The sequence below is a fragment of the Mustelus asterias genome, chromosome 16 (assembly GCF_964213995.1).
Source record: "Mustelus asterias chromosome 16, sMusAst1.hap1.1, whole genome shotgun sequence".
NCBI lineage: Eukaryota > Metazoa > Chordata > Chondrichthyes > Carcharhiniformes > Triakidae > Mustelus > Mustelus asterias.
The window spans coordinates 47,326,032-47,350,383 of record NC_135816.1 but is presented as its reverse complement, the minus strand read 5'-3'; the positions used below and the strand labels follow the sequence as shown (position 1 = coordinate 47,350,383).

The 24,352-nt window shown below is 42.1% G+C and overlaps 1 protein-coding gene across 4 annotated transcripts in view; it reads right to left on the bottom strand.

Annotated features, from left to right (window-relative positions):
* The window catches only part of rnf44 (ring finger protein 44), a 149,637-nt gene that overhangs the window by 35,914 nt on the left and 89,371 nt on the right, over positions 1-24,352 (bottom strand). For all 4 annotated transcript variants that reach the window (XM_078231043.1, XM_078231044.1, XM_078231045.1 and 1 more), the window contains one exon: positions 6,433-6,626. In XM_078231043.1, the coding sequence (XP_078087169.1) occupies positions 6,433-6,626 (194 nt within the window). The remainder of the gene's footprint in view (positions 1-6,432; positions 6,627-24,352) is intronic.

The following is a 24,352-nucleotide window of genomic DNA, read 5'->3' as shown; positions in this document are numbered from 1 at the left end:
CTCCCGGAATCAGAGAGCAGTTTTAAAACTAACCATGGGCCAGCCGCTATGGTGTTTGCAGCAAGACAACCACCAGAAAAATGCAGAGAGCAACATCGACCTAATTAAAACTTTTGACACTGATAGTTGACCTGGTCTACATGGCACCTACTGTTTAAGCTGGGACACCCGAACAAGTTTGTAAAATTCTGGTCTACTGTGTGATTGAGAGGGAAGATGCCTGATGCCTTTGTGGTAATGAGCGGTGTAAAGCAAGGATACCCAATTCTTCAATATCTTCTTTGATACTTAAGTAAGCTAAAGACATGCCTTCAGGCATCAACATCAGATTTTAGGGACGTTCTTCAATTTCTTCAAACTGCATGCTTTCACCAAAATCAGTCATAGTATGCAAATGACTGTGGCTTCCTACAATAAGAAAGACATCCAGACATTTGCAAACAAGTTCTTGGGTGCTGCTAAAGACTTTACCCTGGCAGTGTGTTCTCTAGGAATGTTGCTATTGAGGAAGATATCCATGCACATATCCAGAAAGGATGTTCTGCCCATGGCTGACTCCACGATTGTGTCTCTGCAAGCAGTATGGCATGGAGCCAGAGACCAAAATCAAACTCAATACAATTGCCCTTATCACCCTGTTGTATGGCACAGAACCGTGGGTTTGCTATACGTGCTGCATCAACATTCTGAAACATTTCCACCAAAGTCACCTGAGATCCATCATGGGAAAATCACAAAAAAAGGTCCTTTATTGTGCTAGACTCAACAGCACAAAGCCACCTTCCATTGAATCAAATTGGACAGGACATATCTGCTGCATGTATGACCACATAACACCCAAGCAGATCTTCTATGGGAAACTGCCTCAGGCTGAACAACATCAGTATAAATACAAGAACGCCCTAAAAAGGAGCCCTTACAAATTCTGTATTCCTCTCTTAGGAATATACTGCAGCCAACTGGCCCATGTGGAGACAAGCATTGAAATTTTGTTCAGCTTGTTTCCAAGGATCATCTACAACAAACTTACAACATCCAACGTGCCCAGAGAAAGGCCAGAGGAAATACGGCTGCAACAACATGAACTGCCAGTTCTGTGACACCAGTGCCGAACCCAGGTTGGATCCTTCAGTCATGAGAGAATCTGATGAGATCACTTCCAGCTTGGGCAATGCAGAGTCTACCAAGATTGCCAAATTGAGGACCAATTACAAAGATGTGCGGGTTAGGTGGATAGGGCATGATAAATTGCCCTATGATCAGGGGGACGAGCAGGGATTACGGAATAGGGCCTGGGTGGAATTGTGGTCGGTGCAGACTCAATGGGCCAAATGGTCTCCGTCTGCACTGTAGGGATTCTGTGAAATTACAAATATTGGCAGATTTCATCTCAAATACTTCAGATTACATGCTAACAAGTCCCAAAATAAATTCATTATGAGTAGCAAAACTGTGAACATGTATATATATTTGTAAAAACTACCAAAATCCACAGGCAGAAACAATTAATGCTCAGTGAGTTTTTTGTTGGAAACTGGAACTGAAAGTACATTCAGATACCGTGATATTAGTTACTGGTTTAGTACAACCACCCTATGCTTTCACATATACTATAACAATAACTTGCATATACGTATATAAAATGTTTTACGAAGCTTCACAGAAGCACATGGAAAATAGACATCAGACCAAAGAAACAGAAATTGAGAGACCATCACACGATCATGGTCGCTATCTCTTATTTCCTCAAGCCCCTTATTTTTTGCTTTATTGGCTGCCTTTCCTATTAGCTTTTCACATGGCTCGATAAAATTTATCACTTTTCCTGGTGCTGTTGTCTTTGGTTCAGTTTAAATGCCTGTCTGGTTTTACTCAGGACCTTGAAACGTTTTACTATGTTGAATAACCTGGATAAATGCAAGTTGTTGTTGTTGACTCTTCACTAATGATTCCACACTGTGCCCAGCTTAATTCACGACTCCGCTTATAATGAAGCAGCAAGTTCCAATTTAAGGCCAGACCTCAATAACATCAGATGCATTCCACATCAGTAATGGACAATGATTATCACCAACGGGAGAAACCAGCCATCTCCCCAACCTTCAAACCATCGGCTGAGTGGGAACATAGTGAAGCATGGTCACCTCACGTACATTTAATATACTTAGAAATAAAGGAAAGAATGACAGGAGTGATTGAGGAGAAAGACTAAGCATGGTGTTTTTTTTATTTTTCAGAGTGGACTGTTGATGGTAGCTTGCAAAGTTGAACCATTTACAATAATGACTACCTGGGGACCAGCAGTTTAGCAATTTGCTGCAGACATCAGGAAAGAGAGAGAGGGGAAAATATATATATTATAGTGTGTGTGAGAGAGAGAGAGAGAGTGTGTGTGTGTGAGAGTGCGTGCGTGCGAGTGAGCGAGAGAGAGAGAAAGAAAGAAATTGTGAGGGGCAAACAAAGAGAACAAGAGTGTACGAATGGGTGTTCACGACAAGGGCGAGTTTTGGCAAAGTGGTCAGCTGAATGTACCTCTGCCTTGGAGAAAAAAAGTCAACAATACTCCTCTTGTATTTTTGGTTTGAGCTGAGGGTGGGGAGAAAACTGGTAGTGAAGGAAAGCAGTCCTTCAGCACAATCCCATGGTGCTGCATCATTTTGGCAGAGGGTGGCTTGACATGATCAAGCCAGATCCAGCAAAAGATGGCTAATTCAGTTACGTACCAGGTGCACAAGCTTGCACTTCATGGATTCAGGAAACAAAGATGGAACAGCGTCAGGAAATTGGGATAGAAGATACGTTTTACTGGGCACAAGGCAACAAACAGAGGTGAGGAATTGCAGGGATACTATTGCAACCACATACCAGAGGCTTGGTATTATCGGTTACAAGAGTGCAAGCGCAGACAGAGAAAATTAGGTTAGTGAAAAATATAGAAGGTGGCCAGGGATTTTGAAAAGCCACTGGAGATGGTGAGATCGAGAAGAATATGTGACTAGGCGAGGTTGAATGGAAGAAAATGTGGACAGTGAATTCATGAGAAAGGAATGATATAGGCACAAATGTGCAGGACCGTGGACAGCTGAGAATTGGATTGCTTTCTTCATTCAGAATGAGATTTCACTTTGCATTTACTTATTTGGAAATGGACATTTTTTTATTTTCCAGAAAGGGACCAGTCAAGCAGCTGATTAGTATTGTACAGAACAGCATCAGCACACAACTCTTCTGAATTGCAGATAAAGGGGATGCAAGCACTTATAGCCATTAGCTCCTTTTCTGGAAAGAATATCTGCATGGAAAATAGGAAATCATCATGGCATCTGAAAGTTGCACATAAAGGAATATTTTAAAAATCTACAGCAATGGTCATAGCACCATCAGTAGACATGTTCCTGCTGTCAGGAACCAGAAGGTAATGTAAATTTGGCCCATGCAAACCTGAGGACTGTGAGCAACTTAAAATCCAACAAATGAGGACCAAGAAACTGATAAAGGGAAGAAAGACTATGACTGCAAACTAGCAATAAGCATAAAGGTGACTGTAAAAGCTTCTCTAAGTATGTGAAAAGGAAAGGACTGGCAAGAACAATGTGGGTCCATTACAAGCAGAGACAGGAGAATTCATAATGGGGAATAGGGAAATTGTGAAGCATCTAAACAATTACTTTTGTGTCTGTCTTCACAAAGGAAGATATAGAAAATCTCCTGGACACGAAGAAACCAAGGGACTTGTGAAAATGAGGAACTGAAAGAAATTAGTATTAATAAAGTGATACACTTGAAAAACTAATTGGATTGAAGGTTGATAAATCTGCTGCACCAGATGAGTTACATCCCAGAGTATTGAAGAGGTGGCTAGAGAGATAGTGAATGCATTGGTGATTATCCTTCAAAATTCTGGATTCTCGAAAGATCCCTGCAGACTGGAAAGTAGCAAATGCAACCCCATTATTTAAGGAGGGAGTGAGACAAAAAAGGGGGAGAGAAAATAGAAGCATAGACCTATTAGTCTGTAGCAGGGAAAGTAATAGAAATGTAGGATTATAAAGGATATAACTGGACATTAGAAAAGAATGATATGATTGTACAGAGTCAACTTGAATTTAAGAAAGTGAAATCATGTTTGACAAACATGTACAAGTTTTTTTTTAGGATGTTATCTGTAATAAAGGTAAAGGAGAACTAGTGGATGTGATGTATTTAGATTTTCAGATGTCTTTCGATAAGGTCCCTCACAGAAGGTCAGTAAACAAAAGTAGAGCACATGGGATTGGGGGTAGTATATCGGTATGGATTGAGAATGGATTAACAGACAGAAAGCAGGAAGTAGGAATAAACAGGTCATTCTCAGGGTGGCAGGATGTGATTAGTGGGGCATCGTAAGGATCAATGCTGGGGCCAGAGCTGTTCACAATGTATATAAATGGATGCAGGGGAGCAAATGTAATATTTCCAAACTTGCTGATGACACAAAACTAGGCAAGCTGTGAGGATGCTTCAAGGGGATTCAGACAGGCCACGTGAATGGGCTAGAACATGGCAGATGGAATATAATGTGAATAAGCCGGCCTGGGTGGGATGCTCTTTTGGAGTCAGTGCAGACTAGGCAGGCCAAATGGCCTCTTTCTGCACTGTAGGGATTCTACAGATATTGGAACAGGGAAGTGTTTTTCCTCATGAGGTGAAGGTGACACCTCAAGAAATTAATCTAAGGAAAGTGCAGAAAAGCAGCCTCCTGGACCTTAGGTGTAGGCAACTCCAGGTAAGTAAAGTTCCGTGCTGATGGGAGTTGGCTCAGGAGATGCAAATTCTCATACTTCTTTCAAACTCACAAACAGAAAATAGCCAATATAACCGTATCTTTAAAAAAAGGCAAGGGATGAACACGCAAATTACCAGCATTGTGGGTTTAAGTGTTTGAGACTTTGATGGCCAATTTCCAAATGGATTATCAAGAAGTGCATGATCTCATGTGAATTGATATAGATCTACCTCCCCACCCTCAAAGAAATTGTTATAGTTCACAAATTTACTGCACTTGACCCAGCAAGTGAAGGACAGAAGTAGATATTATCCACCAACATTTCAGGAAGATATTCAATAGTGAGCTGCATAATAAATTGATCCATAGGATGTGTCTATATAGAGTTGATCACAAAATATTTGGCTGGACCGATGCATGAAAGATCAATAGGTGGAAACCAGTTGCCAGCTGATTCCTATGGAGTTTGGGTCATTGCAATTTGTATGTTTTTTTACAAATGACTTAAAAAGATACAACATTGTCCAAATTTGTGGATTGCATCAAACTGGGTGTCATACCTACTGATTACTGAACCAAATTATGATAGCCCAAAGGGATCGGGATAGTTTGGTTAATGTGCTAAAGAAAGGGAAGATGGAGTTCAGAATGGATGAGTGTATGTTACGAAGATAGGCAAAAGAAACAAGAACAAAAATTACTTATTAAATGGAAAAATTCTTGAGATAACAGAGTAAGAAAAATATGTTTTGAGTATTGGTGGATCGGCCATTAAAGCTGTCAATTTAGTGATCCATTATAGATGATAGTGAAAAAAAGCAAATAATTGATGGGAGTGTGACTTGCAAGTTTAGGAAGGTAATATTGAAGTTGACGAGTCTGCATTTGTACATCCAAGTTCATTTTTGGTTTTCATGTTACAGGAACGATGAGGGATTATTGAAGGTGCTCGGAGGAGAACTATGGAAGTGCATTCCTGAACTTGAGGGCCAAGCTTTGAGTAAAGATTCCTTGGTAACTGGAGAGTGAAAGGATAGTCGATCTTTTTAATTTTTTGCAATTATGGAAAACTTGGCTCCAGACAAGTTCTGGCACGGGATTTGAGGGTTGGGGGACACATTGAAGTTAAGGGTATCAAAAGGAGTAAGGGAGTGACAGGTTAATAACGGGGTGGAAGAACTGAAAACCACAGCAGGTTTTAAAAACTAGATGAATTCCTACAAGGCAGAGAAATGGTATGCAAACTGGAGAAAGGATCTGCTGTAAAGTCACAACTCAATACAGCAAATAAATACCGATGGGTCAATTTTAGATTTCATCCAATTTTAATTCCTTGAAATAAGGGCATAGTTCAGAACACACCATTTTGAAACTGTAATGTATTTGAAGATTGTATCCAATTAAGATAGGACAAAGCAACCACAAATCCTCCCTCCTCAACTAGATGCTATAACTTATCAAACCAAGATAGCAAACTTCAGAAGGAAAGAAGCATAACTTCCTAGGAACTCCCCCATAAAATCTGGTAAAGAAATTTAGTGCTCATGTTGGGGCGTGGATAGAAAATATCACTGCTATCAACTCCCTTTCCCACCACTATACAGCACTACAGCAAAACGTGTACATGCCTCGAGAAGTTGGAGGTCCGTCTCCAATATGGAACTTACCTTCTCCTGTGATGTGCTGGTGTGTTGCACCGTTCCCCTGAGAATCGTCGCTGGTTGAAAGGGGCTGAGGGAGGCCGCCTATTCACTGTTATTTCCCATGGTCGCATTGGTGGCGTCTGAGGAGGAGATGCACTCTGGATCTCAAGGACAGAATGAGAGAGACGCCGGCGTTTTGGGCTGGGACTGTCGTCACTCTGCAAAGCGCAACGCAAGAAGAACAGATGTCATCTAAGCACCACTGACATTTGTAATGCAGACATGGACAGGGAGATGTAACGCCAAAAGAACTGAAGAGAGGCTTTCATAACAAGATTTCACTAGTGGTGATGAATTTTGACCATGAAATTACAGAAATTAAAAGAAACCAGACACCAACATCAAAAAGCTAAAAATGTTGTGATTACCTGGAGCCACAACATATTCTATTACAGATCAATGAAAGATGTGCTTGCCTTTGTGTAACTTGCACACAAGAGTAAACCTAGAAGGGACTGGGACAAGTCAACATTCTACAGGATGGGGAATGGAATTCAGACTGAGCCACAGATCCCTGTGCTGATTTGATTGGGCATTTTGGTCCCAAAAATCAAATTAGATTTTCAAACTGGAACTAGTAACAAGTGGAATCAAAAACAATTCAACTGGAGCAAAACTTTTCAGTGAGAGAAGCAGCAATAAGGAAACTTGTTTTTGGAAGAAATGACTGAAATTTCTAGGCTACGACCACAGTTTAAAATGCTGCAATAGACAACAGGCTGCGGTAAAACTGAGGCTCGTTCAAGGACTGCAAGAAACAGGAAGTGCAGATTGGGAAAGGAATAGGTGGCCGAAGCTTAGGAATGAGAAGGAAGCCTGGTAGAACTTGGGAATGCACTTACAGTCATAAAAAAGATAATTATTGGTAATGAATGGTTCTGCAATTTGGGTAGCTGAAATTAAGATGCAATTTCCCACAATTTAAATGTTAAAAAAGAGACTTAAAGAAAGTCCATGTTGTTTGTTCAATGGAGAGAAATGCTTCAACCAGTGAAATGATTATTTCACCAAGTCACTGCAGGTCAACAACTAGTACAAAAGTGATATGGGGAAAGAGTGAAAAGGGCAGCAAAGCTTTAATTTTTTTAATGAATGCTATTTGAAAGCGCACATTTTAAAGAAAAGGAGTAATTTCAGAACAAGTATTTCTAATTCAATGAAATAGAAATTTGATCATCAGTCTGCAGAAACTACCTTCAGTCTCCATGTTAGTCACTGGCTCAATTCTCTTCCAAAGTTATTTTTTATAGAAAAAACAAGTTTGCATTTATTTTCTGCCCACAATTCCTGCAACTACCAGTGGTAGTAAATCTGGGTTTATCATTTAACTTGCTGATTATATAGTTAGTTCTTAATCTCACCACTGCTGGATTTTGAAATAACTTTTTGCCATACTGTAAATACCATACTCAATATGGTGATATTTGGAATCACAAAATTATTCATACAGATTGCATCCTGCTGGTCTTTAAGTTTAGCTTGTGATTTTGGAAGAATATATTTGAGAATTTACATACTTCCATTATTGAGCCCTGCTGGCCTCTACGCATTCACCTTGCCTTCCGGCTGCTGAATTTTCACAATTAAATTTGACATCATCTTGTACTTACTTGCCAATTTATCCCACCTTTTGAACTTCAGTAGGCCCCTTGTAATTTTTCAACATAAACGCCTCGGATCCCCAGGACACTCGGCTAAGAGCATTAAGGGAGTGCCAAAGTTCACGGGCTGGGATTCTTTTTAATAAAAGGAAGGAGAAAAGAAAACTTGGCTTCCAGAAGCTGAGACTTAAATTCCACTTTCTGGCAAGCCTCAATTCTGTGACAGTTTCCAGTTATGGCATTATATACCATCTTTAAATCCTCTAACACATTAATCCGTGACATCTCAGTGGAGAAATTATTACTTGAAGCAGCTAGTTTGCATACAGGTATAGATTAATATGGTTTTGTTTAGGCTTTTCTTTTGGGGAGTGGGGGAGGGTGGAGTAGATATTTTGCTAATCAAAGGGAGGTTAGCATTTCAAAATAGAACTTTTCCTTTTAAGTAAGGCTGCTCAACAATGTGCTTCAACTGCAATCTTAAAAAAAGTACTGCTTGATATCTAACATTTTTCATTTTCCACACCGGCCCATCCAAGGCCTCACCAAGTGAGTCAGTTCTGCGGCACAGACCTGTGATCACTAGGAACTGGGTCGAAACTGGCCAGATACATTTTCACCAAATTCTTATGGTTAACAGGAAGAGGAGAAAGGCTTTAAATTCCCAACAGCTCAAAATTACATCTTTTATAAAAATATTACAATTTACTGGCAAATAGATCAGTAACATACACATGTTCTGTTTTAAGGTCAAGAGTATGTAGTCTGCCACAATGACACTGGAGTTGCAAGGGACAAGCATTTAAGTTTGCACAAGCTTTCAATGCAACATTCAGATAGAACAGAAATCGCCGCAAATGTGTTTCTTTACTGCCTGTTTCGAATGTTATCAGAATGAATATGATCCGAGAGGGCTGGGCTGGAATTCAAACCCTATCCTATTAAATTTGGAAATACTAAAATGATCTTAAGGGTTAAATTTAATGTCAGCTGATCTGAACTGCAGAATCTAGTACAATAATACAGCTGCAGTCATTGACTGATGCAGCATCATCAGCAATACAAATAGTGAACCCATACATATTCACATGCAAATCACTTGTGGTTCTGCTCGCGGCAAGTCAAGGGATACACTGGCTTTAAAATCTGACTGTAAATGCGCAGGCATGGGATGGGTTACACACACCAGTTCACGTGATTATGGAAACCATGTTTAATCAGTACTGCCAGGGTTACTACAAATATGCAGTGGGAAATTGGGTCTTAGTGATGCAGCTTAAACGGAAGCCAGCACGTCTTGAAGCAGCACTTCCAGCTGCTGAATTTTCACAATTAAATTTGACATCATCTTGTACCTACTTGCCAATTTATCCCACCTTTTGAACTTCAGTAGGCCCCTTGTAATTTTTCAACATAAACGCCTCGGATCCCCAGGACACTCGGCTAAGAGCACTTTCACCAAAGACAGCAAGGAAATGCAGTGAAAGGTCCAACTTGGCTGGAAGAGGTACTGACCGGATCTCAAATTCTCTGGATATACCTTTATGGACCGTCGACAGCAGCAACATCATATTCCCCTCCAAGGGAGGGTGATGGGTGAAAGCTCTCCAAGAAACACTGTTGTCACCGAGGTTCCCGTGCAAGTTCATGCCAGGAGCTTAGCCCCCAAATGCATCAGAGTAAACGTTCTCCAACTTCTGCAGAGTTGTCAAGGTAAGAAAATGAACTATCACCTTACCTTCCACCATTGCGGCTACCCTATTCTAAACATTCATCAAGGGACTCTCAGTTGAATGGAAAGAAATTCACGTTAATGGAAAATTGCTGAGAGATCTTAGGGTCCTGATTGATGATAAATTGAAGCTATCGTAGCATGCTCAGTGGCAGTTGAGTAAAGTAAATCAGATGTTGGGTTGTATTAAAGGGTCAATATGGAACTGAGGTAGTCTGGTCTTGCCATTTTGTACATTATTGGTGTGACTGCACTTAAAATACTGGTTATAGTTCGAGTGGTCACAGTGCAGGACTGTATATTGCAACTATCGAAACAATACAGAACAGAGAAACCGGAATGGCAAAGATGATGAAGGGTTTGGATTATGAGGAACAACTCTGTAAATTGAGCACCTCAGTGGAAAAGAGAAAGCCAAGAGGTGATTATGATTGCTGTAGAATACTCTAAGGACTCAATAATGCAGACCGTGACAAGCTATTTCACCTCGACCTGAACAATCGAGCCAGAGGACATGGCCTGATTTGAAGGGGGGTAAATTCAAAACCAATCTGTGAAAACAATATTTCAGCGAGTGGCCAACTTGTGGAACAGGATGCGTCAGGAGACACTGAAGCAGTTCTTATTGATTCATTTAAATGCAAATTAGACTGATTTTTTTTCAGAAAACAACATTTTGGGAAATGTATATGAGTAATTTGACATGACATGTAGCATGCTCGGAAGGAACAGGTGGATCTATGGTTCCCAAAGGGGTTTTCCTTGTGCCATGTTTTGGTCTGTTGCTGACTAATTGATAGAGATTAATTGCAAAGATCAAAAACTCCATTATCTCTGGATCGCACAATACCAGGACGATAAAAAAACGAGATGGAGCTTGGTTATCTCCTGTTTAGCATTTCCTATGTTTCCTTCCACCACCACCCTTCACTCTCCCACAATCACGGAAACATTTTACTTCAACTCCTCATGTTGCTATTACAGCCCCCACTTCCCCACATTTCACGCACATTATTTGACCATGCCAAGTCTAAAAGTACCTGTCACCAACACAGTCCTTTCTTTCTTGCAGAAAATCTTGTTAATGATGCTGATGTTACTGCATAGCCTTGTGCTCTAGAGACAATATACTGGCCATCTTGGAGGGAGGAGTACCATAATGTTCTTTTTTGGGGGGGGGGGGGGGGGGGGGGAGAAAGAGAGAGAGAGAGAGAGAGAGAGAGAGAGGAGAGAGAGAGAGCACAATAATGTGGCGAATGGTAATGTTAGAGATAATTTTGGACAGGATTCCTTCACACCTCATCTTCATCTGCCCGTCTTGCTTTTACTTCACCTTATACACACCGCCTGACAAGCTGCAGCAGCTTTCACCAGCAACTCATCTCTTTCTGCTCTCCCTTCTCACCAAGGAACACACCTCTTTCTTTCATTTCAGGCCAGAAACTAAGTATGTTGATGCCCTGTGCCACATCAAGACAAAGATGGCAGCTAGCCTTATAGAAAATGCACTACTAAATTTGACCCTAGAGGAAGTATTTATACAGCATCTTTCACAACCGTATGATATCCCAAAGCAATTTATAGCAATGAAGTGCTTATGAAATGTAGTCAATTTTGCAGCCAATTTGCCGGGTCCCACAAATAGTAATTATATTAATAGTTCAGAGAACGTCTGCCAGTGAAGACTTTAGGGTCCCAGCAATGGGAAAGTGCTTACTTGACGCAAATCAATTGTATTGGAAGGCCCACAGAGTTTCAGCACTATAACTGGAAGCATGAGCGAGGATTTTAGTCTGCATGGTTCTCTAACATGGCATCAGCACTTTGCATTTGACCTTGGTGCGTGTGGCCATTAAACAGCTGCCATGCAGAGCCTGGGCTTGAACTTGTGCTCTGCCTCGAGAGGCAGGTGTTTGCTTTTCAGGGATGGGCAGAGCAAATGCATTGGGTCTTTCAAAGTGTCACTCATTGTCTGTCTGCTCTACTGTGTTTCAATGGAAGTGAAAAGCTACAGCCTCGTGGGAGTGGTAATGGCGCAACGGGAGCAGCATCTGTCGCTTTCTCACAGAACATCAGTGCATCTGCTTTCTCATCATGCCCTCAGCCATCACCAATGCTGATGCCAGAAAGCCAGCTGGGCCAGACTATTTCAGTGGCAGCCGAGTGCTACAGTTTGCAACTGAGCCCTCAAGAGGCTTAAGCATCCACAAGTTGTCAGTCACAAACATCTCAAGGGGTCTCAGGTGAGTTAGAGCACCCTTCCATCAGCTTTGCTGAAACTGCAGGAGGGGGGGAAGGGCACACCTCAGAGTTGAGTAAAATTGTGGTCATAACGTACAAGAGTCAAATGCAGCCAATTGACCATTATTCCTACAACAGTATGAGAGCATGTACTTCTCTGGTTCTTACAAAATTATGTTGAAGCCAGTTCCATTCTAATGGGATGACTGCTCCAGAGGGAACGCAGACTTAACGCAAAATGCACTTGAAACCAGAAGCATCATTCAGTAGGAAAATCTGCCCTCTCCAGTATAGTATTGTTTTGCCAACAACATGCTGGTGGATGCAAATGCTTACTGGACCACTAAGCAGCTTGGAAAATCTTTTCTCTCTCCCCAAGTGTTGAAGCAACAAGGATACATGTGCAGTGACTTGAACTCAATGCAATGATACATTTTTCTGGTTTATAACTTCAGTTTAAATAAATACTTTCAAGGACCCAAGTACAAGCACTTCACCCTACCCACCAAAATAAAAACAAAGCACAAAATAACTTTTTATATGACAAATAATAGCCTGTACAGCTATAGTTCATTATTCAAGTTGGAATCTGGCATATACAGAGTGCAGAAATTAGCTACAAATAATACAAAACAAAGTGACTGCTTTTAGGCTCTGGAGTCCAGTGATTTTAGTGGGAAAAGAATACATTAAAAACAAGCAGCATCTCGGTCTGAAAAACAGGCTAGCGCAGCTTCATCCTTATAATAATTGGTTCACAACGTAATTAATATGGACTCAGTAATACAGACAGCCACAAGTCCAAGGTGAGTTTTTCTGGTTCAGAAATATAATTGTATAAGCAGCCCAATCATTCCACCATCTCACAGTTACACACAAACACACACAACAAACCAAGCCTGCTGCATGGAAAAGAAAATATTTTATAGAGCTCTGAATCTCTATGAGAAACTTTTAGCACAAGAGTTTGAGTTGAGTTGCAATTTAATGTGTTCTAGAGCAAGACTTCACATCCCTTGGGATTAGTATAGCAGTACAAGGCACCAGACCATCTAAAAGTTGCACACTGGAGGTTATCCATTTATTAATAGAAAGCGAATCCAACTACTTTCTATTAGAGTAATATTAATTGTTCACACAATCTTGCAGAGTATTCAACTAGCTCCTTACAATATCACCTATACAATTACTTCTCATTTTAACTGTGTCTATGTTTTTAATGATGCTTTGCGGTTGTGATGGTTTATTTGAATAAGTTACATGCACAAAAATATTTACTCAATAGTTTTGGATCTTGAAGCATTGAATACATTCTTGTTTTATTACTTACCATTGTATAATCACAAATGTTATTGACCAACACATAAACACAAGCTAACAGATGCTGTGTGGGAACAGAGCGGATTTTAAATTGCAGTGACATCTCAATTCTTAAGTAGGATTGCACGGTTGTGCTGCGGAACAAAAGCATACACCAGCCTAGAAGAAACTGCATTTCCCATTATTCACAATGTTCCTTTTGTTAATGTGTACTTCATGAGATGCGCTATACAATTATTGTAACAGTATTATTTGTCACTTTTCATTTCTCAGATATGCTGGTCAGTAAGATTCTAGCACCAACATCAGATGCAAGAACTGGAACCTCGAACACAATCTGAGGAAATAGCCTTGGCTTCAACGAACATCAGGATTCCATTCAATGGCCCTTCCAAATGTACTTTCACTGGCCCCCATGATCTTTGCTAAGGTTGCACGTTTGGAGAAAAAGCATGGCAGGTCTGCCTGATATTGGCTATAGAAATATAAAGTGCCACATTAACTAGTCTAACTACTTTTTTAAAAAATCTGCTTTTAGGAGTTTTTCTCGCTTTAGCATATGGTAGGACAATATTCTGAAGGGTACTGTTTCATTCAGGTCACGTCCTACCTCGTCTTGCCAAAGGATATGTCCACACATTGTCTTCATGAAAACACATCCACCCCTTTGCTAAATATGGATCTCTATAGACATGATCATATTGACAGAGACCTTGAACATTGACTAAAACAGCAGAGCAACTTTTAGCATATACGCACACACACACACACAGTTAGTGGCTATCATGCTGGAGGGATTTTTATCCATTTCTATAACAAATACCCAAACATCAGTGGAGAGGGTAGTATATATCATATATATAAATAAATATTAGTATATTGTATATCATATTTGACTTCACTATCAGCTAACCATGGTTTCAGACTCACACCAGACCGTTGCCTACTTTATTACTTGGCATTAGGAGAGTGCAGTGGTATCCACAACTTAATACTGATGCCATCTCATCAGAATGGCAGTTGCATGAGGAATCACACGCCAACCAAGTTAACTCAGACTGACAATGTCAGCCACAGCTCAAGAATGGCTGGCTGGTGCGGCGAATGAAAACATTCCTGTGGTTACAGCCAAGACAACAGTATCTCCGTGCTGATAGAACGGATTATGCCGTAACTCACTACACGCAACCTGAAAATGTGCAACGTTGACACCAGATACCCAGAATGGAAACAAACTTAATTCCCAGCACTGAAATCTCAATCTTTGCACGGCAGTTACAACAATTAACTCCTCTTTCGTTTTAAAACATGCAGTACTTCATCCTGAAATGGGCACAGAAACAAAATGCCAACTCAATGTCAGCTCAGAAGTTACCACTCAGAAACTGACTGGCAGCTGTCAAATTTACTGAATGATTAGAGACTCAAGTTGAGGGCTGCTCAAAAAGCAGGATCCTTGGTTTGAATAAAGGTGCAGGAGTACAAAAGCAAGCAAGTCATGCTAAACTATAAATGTTAGTTGGGTCCCAGCTGGAGGATTGTGGCCAATTCTGGGCACCACACTTTAGGAAGGATGACAAAGCCTTTCGAGAGGGTGCAGAGATTAATTTACTAAAATGATACCTGGGGTGCAGAACTTGTGTCGAGACAGAGAGGATGGAATGGCTCTCCTTAGATCAGTGAAAACGAAGGGGATATTTGACAACAATGATGAAAATCATGAAGAGCTTTGATGATAAGAGTTAAGGAGAAACCACTTTACGTAGTTAAATGGACACTAAGCCGACGATAGAGATTTAAGGTCCAAAAGGAGACAAAAAAGTACACCAAGCTTTATTTTAAATGCTCTGAAATGCACTGCGCCAGATGATAACTTTCAAAAAGAAATTGGATAAATACTTGAAGGGAGAAAATTCTGCAGGGCTATGGGGGAAAGAGCAAAGGAGTGAATTAGATAACTGTTGACACAGACATGGTAGGCTGAATGGTCTCCTGTGCAGCGCCATCCTCTGATGTTTTGTTTTCACCAATGATCAAGAAGAAATTACATGCTAATTTTTAATGACAGTACAGGAATAACTGGCAAGGTGCTAAAAGAGCTATTGCATGCTAAAAACAACATCCTTAGAACTTAGAAAAAATACAGCACAAACAGGCCCTTCGGCCGGTCATGTCCCTCCCTACCTAGGCTTATATATAGGCTTACCTATAACCTTCAATCCTATTAAGTCCCATGTACTCATCCAGAAGTCTCTTAAAAGACCCTATCGAGTTTGCCTCCACCACCACTGACGGCAGCCGATTCCACTCACCCACCACCCTCCGAGTGAAAAACTTACCCCTGACATCTCCTCTGTACCTACGCCCCAGCACCTTAAACCTGTGCCCTCTCGTAGCAGTCATTTCAGCCCTGGGAAAAAGCCTCCGAGAATCTATACCTCTCAACATCTTGTACACCTCTATCAGGTCACCTCTCATCCTTCGTCTCTCCAAGGAGAAAAGGCCGAGCTCCCTCAACCTATCCTCATAAGGCATGCCAACCAATCCAGGCAACATCCTTGTAAATCTTCTCTGCACCTTTTCAATCATTTCCACATCCCTCCTGTATTGAGGTGACCAGAATGGAGCACGGTACTCTAAGTGGGGTCCGACGAGGGTCCTATAAAGCTGCATCATTATCTCCCGACTCCTAAACTCAATCCCTCGATTGATGAAGGCCAGCACACCATACGCCTTCTTAACCACCTCCTCTACCTGCGAGGCCGATTTAAGAGTCCTATGGACCCGGACCCAAGGTCCTTTTGATCCTCTACACTGCTAAGAGCCTTAGCCTTGATATTATACTCCTTCATCCCATTTGACCTGCCAAAATGGACCATTACACATTTATCCGGGTTGAAGTCCATCTGCCACTTCTCCGCCCAGTCTTGCATCCTATCTATGTCACGCTGCAGCTTCTGACATCCCTCCAAACTATCCACAATACCACCAACCTTCGTGTAGTCGGCAAACTTACCAACCCATCCCTCCACTTCCTCATCCATGTCATTTATGAAAATGACAAACATCAAGGGTCCCAGAACAGATCCCTGGGGCACGCCACTGGTGACCGACCTCCATTCAGCAAAAGACCCATCTACAACCATTCTCTGCCTTCTGCAGGCAAGCCAGTTCTGGATCCACAAGGCAACAGCCCCTTGGATCCCATGTCCTCTCACTTTCTCGAGAAGTCTTGCAAGGGGGACCTTATCGAACGCCTTGCTGAAGTCCGTGTAAATCACATCTACCGCTTTTCCTTCGTCAATGTGTTTAGTCACATTTTCAAAGAACTCCACCAGGCTCGTAAGGCACGATTTGCCTTTGACAAAGCCGTGCTGAGTATTCTTGAGCATACTAAACCTCTCTAAATGCTCATAAATCCTGTCCCTCAGGATCTTCTCCATCAACTTATCAACCACTGAGGATAGACTCACCAGTCGGTAATTTCCTGGGCTATCCCTATTCCCTTTCTTGAATATAGGAACCACATCCGCAATCCTCCAGAACCCCTCCCGTCTCCATCGACGACGCAAAGATCATCGCCAGAGGCTCTGCAATCTCTTCCCTCGCCTCCCACAGTACCCTGGGGTACATCCCATCCGGTCCTGGTGACTTATCTATCTTGATGCTTTTCAAAATTTCCAACACATCCTCTTTCTTAATGTCCACATACTCAATCTTTTCAGTCTGCCGCAATCCTGTAGTACAACCACCCAGGTCTTTTTCCACCGTGAATACCGAGGTAAAGTGTTCATTAAACACCTCTGCTATTTCTTCCGGTTCTGTACAGACTTTCTCACCGTCACATTTTATAGGTTCTATTCCTTCACATCTCATCCTTTTACTCTTCACATATTTATAGAACACCTTAGGGTTCTCCTTAATCGTATCTGCCAAGGCCTTCTCGTGACCCCTTCTGGCTCTCCTAATTTCTTTCTTAAGTCCCTTCCTACAAGCAGTATACTCACCCAGATCCCTATAATCGCTTAGCTCTCTGAACCTTTTGTACGCTTTCCTTTTCTTTTTGACTAGGTTCAGCGCAGCTTTCATGCACCACGGTTCCCGTAACCTACCAAAACCTCCAACTCATCGGAACGTTGTCATGCAGAACTCCAGACAAACATTCTTTGAAAATCTGCCACCTTACTTCGGTACTTTTCCTCGAGAATGCCTCCTTCCAATTTACGCCTCTAATCTCCTGCCTGATGGCTTCATATTTCCCCTTACTCCAGATAAACACTTTCCTAGTTTGCCTGACCCTATCTCTTTCCGCTAGCGTAAAGGAGATAGAGTTATGATCACTATCCCTAAGATGCCCTCCCACAGAGATCCGACACCTGTCCAGGCTCATTAGCCAGTACCAGATCGAGTACAGCCTCTCCTCTTGTTGGCTTATCCACATGCTGTGTCAGGAAACCCTCCTGAACACACCTAACTCACTTCTCCCCATCCAAACCCCCTACTCTAGGGATATTCCAATCGATGTTTGGGAAATTAAAGTCTCCCATCACGACAACCCTGTTATTACTACATCTCTCCAGGATCTGTTTCCCTATCCGCTCCTCAACATCCGTGTTACTATTGGGTGGCCTGTAGAAAACACCCAGCAAAGTTATCGACCCCTTCCCGCTCTGGACTTCCACCCACAGAGACTCCGTAGACAATCCCTCCACGGCTTCCACCTTCTCTACAGCTGTGACACTATCCCTGATCAGCAGTGCCACTCCGCCCCCTCTTTTGCCTCCCTCTCTGTCCTTTCTGAAACATCTGAAACCCGGCACCTGAAGTATCCAGTCCTGTCTCTGTCCCCAAGTCTCCGTAATGGCCACCAGATGACACTTCTAAGCATCAATCCACACTCTAAGCTCATCCACTTTATTCACTACACTCCTGGCGTTAAAATAGACACATCTCAAACCTTTGGTCTGAGCTCTCCCCTTCTCCATCACCTGTCTATTCTCCCTCTACAACCCTTCTCTATTTACGGGCTAACCTCCTTGCTCTCAGTCCCCTCATCACGATTCCCTCCCCCCAACCTTTCTAGTTTAAAGTCTCCCCAGTAGCCTTAGCCAACCTTCCTGCCAGGATATTGGTCCCCCGGGATTCAAGTGCCACCCGTCTTTTTTGTACAGGTCATTTCTTGGAGTATATCAATTTAGAAAGTAATGTTGTAGAAATGGCAAGGTCCCAAGAGAAGGACAATTGCACATACCAGTATTGTAGCCAGGAATTCAGAAAACATTCATACTGCATATCCAACTGAAAGGTGAAAACGACGCAACTTCGCCATAACCCAACCTATTTACGATACTGTTATTTTGAGATAAACAGTATTCCAGCAACATGCTTGTATTTGTAGGTTTATCAAACAGTGCAATAGTAAAGTTTATTTATTCGTGTCACAAGTAGGCTTACATTAACACTGCAATGAAGTTACTGTGAAAATCCCTAGTCGCCACACTCCAGCGCCTGTTCAGGTACACTGGGAGAGAATTTAACATGCACCCAAGCACATTTTTCGGACTGTAGGAGAAAACCGGAGCACCCGGAGGAGACCCACGCAGACATGGGGAGAACAGACAGTGACCCAAGCCAGGAATTGAACCCAGATCCCTGGCGCTGAGAGGCAGCAGTGCCAACCACTGTGCCGCCTAACAGGTGGGAAATCATCACAGAAAAGATAGTATAGCATCAGGTTAAAACATACCGAATAAAGTATAAACTGGGAATGAGGAAAGGAACCAAGGAAGGAATGTTGTTGTGGGAACAGGGGAGGAGGGGAATAGAGAAATTATAGCATGGATGAGGAAAGGTTGAGAGAGCAAGAGGGGTTAGTGCATGAGACAGCAAACAGGAGTGAACAGGAAAGGAAAGCAGAAATAAGGGAGAAGAAAAGAGAACACAAACAAGATCAATACCTCTCCTTCCGCAACCTTTACCAATGTGGTCATGAAAGGTGACATTATACAAACTAAATAATGCAGTACAGAATCTATGAATTTTCCACAAATGGAGAAAAAAAAGGTTTAAACGGGAAAGCATTGGAGAACCTGCTCATGGAAATTAAAAGTGACTGCTCTGCTTATTGAAAAAATATTTTGAATTTGCAGTACTCTGCCTTTATTCTCAAAGCCTCAATAAATACAATAACGAGACCAAGTCTTATTCCATCTTGTAGCTGTCTTTGTCTGTCAGTTCAGCTAACAGTCCACATGCTCCTACATCTCACCTACAGAAAAGAAAAACACATCCTGAGGCTGAGATATCTTTTAATTTCAGTGTTCAGGGTGATTTTCTTTTTGAACAAAACATTTAAGACTTTCAAGGCTGTAAAGTAGGACATCTGTAAAATCTGCTGCGATGAATAAAGCTCTATGTGCACAGATGAAATATTACTATGCCACAGGGCTCAGCTGCACACTTTCGTAAATCATATACATTCCATGACGTAGGTATGACCTTCTTGCACATTGCCACTGCTTTTTGCACATTGACGAAACTATTGATGGGTGGGTTTGTACAAAACAACCAAAAGTCTTTTCAGAGGGATATCATAAAGTTTAGCTACACATGTGTGCAATGAGAATGTTTCTGACCAGCAATTCAAACTGAACTCATCTGCAGCTTCATTGTGCGCTTGTGTGAAAAGAAGCAAGCACTGTCAGAGCCAGAACAGCACGGTGGCACAATGGTTAGCACTGTTGCCTCACAGCATCAGGAACCCTGGTTCGATTCCCGGCTTGGATCACTGTGCAAACTCCACACAGACATTCTCCCAGTGTCTATGTGGGTTTGCTCCGGGTGCTCCGGATTCCTCCCACAGTCTGAAAGACGTGCTGGTTAGATGCATTGGCCATGCTAAATTCTCTCTCAGTGTACCTGAACAGGTGTTGGAGTGTGGCGACTAGGAGATTTTCACAGTAACTTCATTGCAGTGCTAATGTAAGCCTACTTGTGACTAATAAATGAACTTCAATTTTATTGTTGGGATGCATCACATTCAAAATGACCTAATTTCAATTTTTTGCAAAGCCAACAATTGGGAGGAGGGGCAGATGGAATTCCAGAGCATGAAGCAAAGCAGCTGAAGATACAACAGCCAACGGTGGGGGTAAAAGAGTGGAGAATGGGCAGAGCAAATGATTCCAGGAGAGTGGGGTGGGGAGGAGGAAGACGAGGGGAGTGATTGTTTGGCCAGAGGAAACGCACACGAATCGGGAAGGGTGAAGAATTTTAAACATAAAAGAGTTAGAATCATAAATTTGAGGCACTTGAGGGAGCCAAAAATCAATGTAGGTCCAGAAGGAAAGGGGTTATTGGCAAGTAGAATGTGTGCGAGCTAGGCAGAGATGCGCGGCATGGTTTTAAATGATCTGGAGCTGACAGAGGGTGGAAGATAGCAGTCAGGTAGGAAGTCATTGAAATAGTGATAGCTGAAGGCAAAAATTTTCTGGATGAGTTTTAACAGCTGATGGACTGAGGTAGCGGTGCAGGCAGATGATGTTAAGTGATGGGATCATTAAGAGATGCCATCAGATTTTTGAATGGACCTATCTCGCATTATGTTCTTTCTCTACACCCTAGCTATGATTGTAACACTACAGTCTGCACCCTTTCATTTCCTTCTCTATGAATGGTATGCTTTGTCTGTTTAGCGCGCAAGAAACATATAGGGCTTTTCCTTTCCCTTTAAAACATTGGGTGCCCCAGTTGCTTTGTAACAGTCATTTGGAAACTTCCAGAGATAATGATGAAAGGATTTGAACTCATGGCCTGTGGTTTGCTCGCCCAGTACTCGGACCATTCGGCTACCAAACCATAAGACACTGGTTGCAGTGCCACTGAATCTGGAGCTGCTACTGGCAGCAGTGTTAAGACAAACACATATTTGCATGAATTATCACCGAGAGGACCATTTCACTGATAAATCTCTGGATCAGATAATTCTAGTAAATGAACTGCCAACCGCAGATATATCTCCTTCCATGTTCTGAAACTGTCCCTGATGTTTCCTTAATTCTGCACAATTCTCCATTTGGCGACCTGCATTTTTTTGTGACAATTGGTTGTTGGCACAAAGCCAGAGGTTGCAGACTACAATGTACAATGCTCAATGATTTTAATTGCCTTCTCCAGTTGGCAACCACACTGATAAACTTGAATTGGGTAAGGGCAGAATAGGGCTCTCATATCTCCCCCATTATCATCATCAAAGCGCCAGGTAGACACTGGGGTGAGGTATCGGAGGACAACCAGTGCTATACTATACCCCAATAAAGAAATAGTGCTTTTGGGAGATGAGTAAAGGGGAGAAAAAATAGCAAGACAATAGTAAAACTGCTTACTGAAGCTCATGATTCAAAAAATGAATACAATCCTGACATTAAGTAAGACTAAGGCTGACAAAGGTGGCCAAATTCAAAAGGTTAATAATCCAAATACATATAGAAACTCAATCACTGTGCAAAATATGAACTACATGACACCATAGAAACTCAGAAAGTTGTTTGACCACAAAGTTCTTAATGACTTTCCACAATAAACCTGTGTGTATTGAAAACTGTCCCTGACTGCCGTGTGTGGTCCAGCCAGTTAGGTTGGAAACTGTCATTCTTACTTCCACTTTTAATGGTGCGACTGTCAAAGACTGAAAGTCATGATGTGGAGATGCCGGCGTTCATAGAATCATAGAAACCCTACAGTACAGAGAGGCCATTCGGCCCATCGAGTCTGCACCGACCACAATCCTACCCAGGCCCTATCCCCATATCCCACCCACTAATCGCTCTAACCTACGCATCTCAGGACACTAAGGGGCAATTTTAGCATGGCCAATCAACCTAACCTGCACATCTTTGGACTGGGGTAAACACAGTAAGAAGTCTCACAACGCCAGGTTAAAGTCCAACAGGTTTATTTGGTAGCAAAAGCCACTAGCTTTCGGAGCGCTGCTCCTTCGTCAGGTAAGTGGGAGTTCTGTTCACAAACAGGGCATATAAAGACACAATCTCAGTTTACAAAATAATGGTTGGAATGAGAGTCTTTACAGGTAATCAAGTCTTAAAGGTACAGACAATGTGAGTGGAGAGAGGGTTAAGCACAGGTTAGAGAGATGTGTATTGTCTCCAACTGGGACAGTTAGTGAGATTTTGCAAGCCCAGGCAAGTCATGGGGGTTACAGATAGTGTGACATGAACCCAAGATCCCGGTTGAGGCCGTCCTCGTGTGTGCGGAACTTGGCTATTAGTCTCTGCTCAGCGACTCTGCAGTTCAAAGACTGAAAGTACCAACAATGACCAGAGATAGGAATGTTATTCCAGCAAGCATCCAAACTATTCTTCAACAAACAGCGAGGTGACCATGGCTAGATCATTCATTTTTGAATGACATTGATTGAGCATCAATATTGGCCAGGACACCACGATAACTCTCCTGCTCCTTTATGAAATAGTGCATGGGACCATTTACGTCCACCTGAGAGGGTAGGCAGGGTCTCAGCACAAATCAGTCAGAGTTTAACAGCACAAACTGAAACCACTTGGCCCATCAGGTCTTAGTTTAATGTCTCATCTGAAAGATGCAGTGCAGCCCTGCCTGAACTAGAGTGTCAGCTGAGATTTATGCGCTCAAGTCCTGAATTGCACCCTGAACCTTGTGACTCTGAGGCAAGAGTACTCATGGCATTGACTGGGGATTAATTTTGGCTGAGTGGCAGGAGGGAGAGAGAGAAAGAGGAAAAAAAATGATGCTTTCGTTCAATGATGCAACAATTTTCTTCAATTTTGCAACAAACTACATGTGATCTCCTATCTCCCTTGATGTCTTCAACAAGCAATCATTACAAATCATGCTTTCCAACTGTATTACATTGTATACTTCAGGAACAGACAGTTTCAGTGAAAGGATTCAACAGGAGTGAAAATAAATGGGGATTCATGTAATCAGCTATATTACATTTTACCAGTTCAACAATTCATAACGTAAATGAATTGTTTTTTGGGTAAAACAAGTTTTATTCATATTGGCATTTAAGGTAAACAATTAAGTGAAGAGCCATTTAATTTTCAAAAGCTGTTGCGATATTTGGGTGTTTTAGGTCAAATGAAAAAACTGAACATACAACTAAAATATAACAGAGGAAAAATGACATTACCTGTGAGAAATTCTAGCATTTTCCATTTTTACAACTGAATGCCCCTTCTCTTCAAGGAAGCCAAAACCATCTAAGGCACAAATCAGGAGTGTAATGGAATGCTCTCCACTTGCCTGGGTGAGTGTAGCTCCTACAACATGCAAGAAGCTTGACACCATAAAGTTTATTTATTAGTCACAAGTAAGGCTTACATTAACACTGCAATGGAGCTATTGTGAAATTCCCCTAGTTGCCAGAGTCTGGCACCTGTTCGGGTCAACGCACTTAACCAGCACATCTTTCAGAATGTGGAAGGAAACCTGAGCAACCGGAGGAAACCCACGCAGACACGGGGAGAACATGCAAACCCCACACAGACAGTGCCCCAAGCTGGGAATCAAACCCGGGTCTCTGGCGCTGTGAAACAGCAGTGCTAACCACTGTGCTACCGTGCTGCCCATACAGGACAAAGCAGACAAATTGATTGGAATCCCATTCACAAATATTCACTCCTTCCATCACCAATGTACAGTGGCAGCAGTGTGTACCATCTACAAGATGCAGGATTTCACCAAGGCTCCTGGGACAGAATCTTCCAAACCCACGTCCACTACCGTTTAGAAGGATCTGGACAGCATACACATGGGACCTCCACCACCTGGAAGTCTCCCTCCAAGCCACTCAGCATCCTTGCAAATATATTGCCATTCCTTCATCGTCACTGGGTCATAATTCTAGAACATTCTGCCTAACAGCATTGTGGGTATACCTACACCACATGCACTGCAGCAGTTCAAGGCGGCAGCTCACCACCACTTT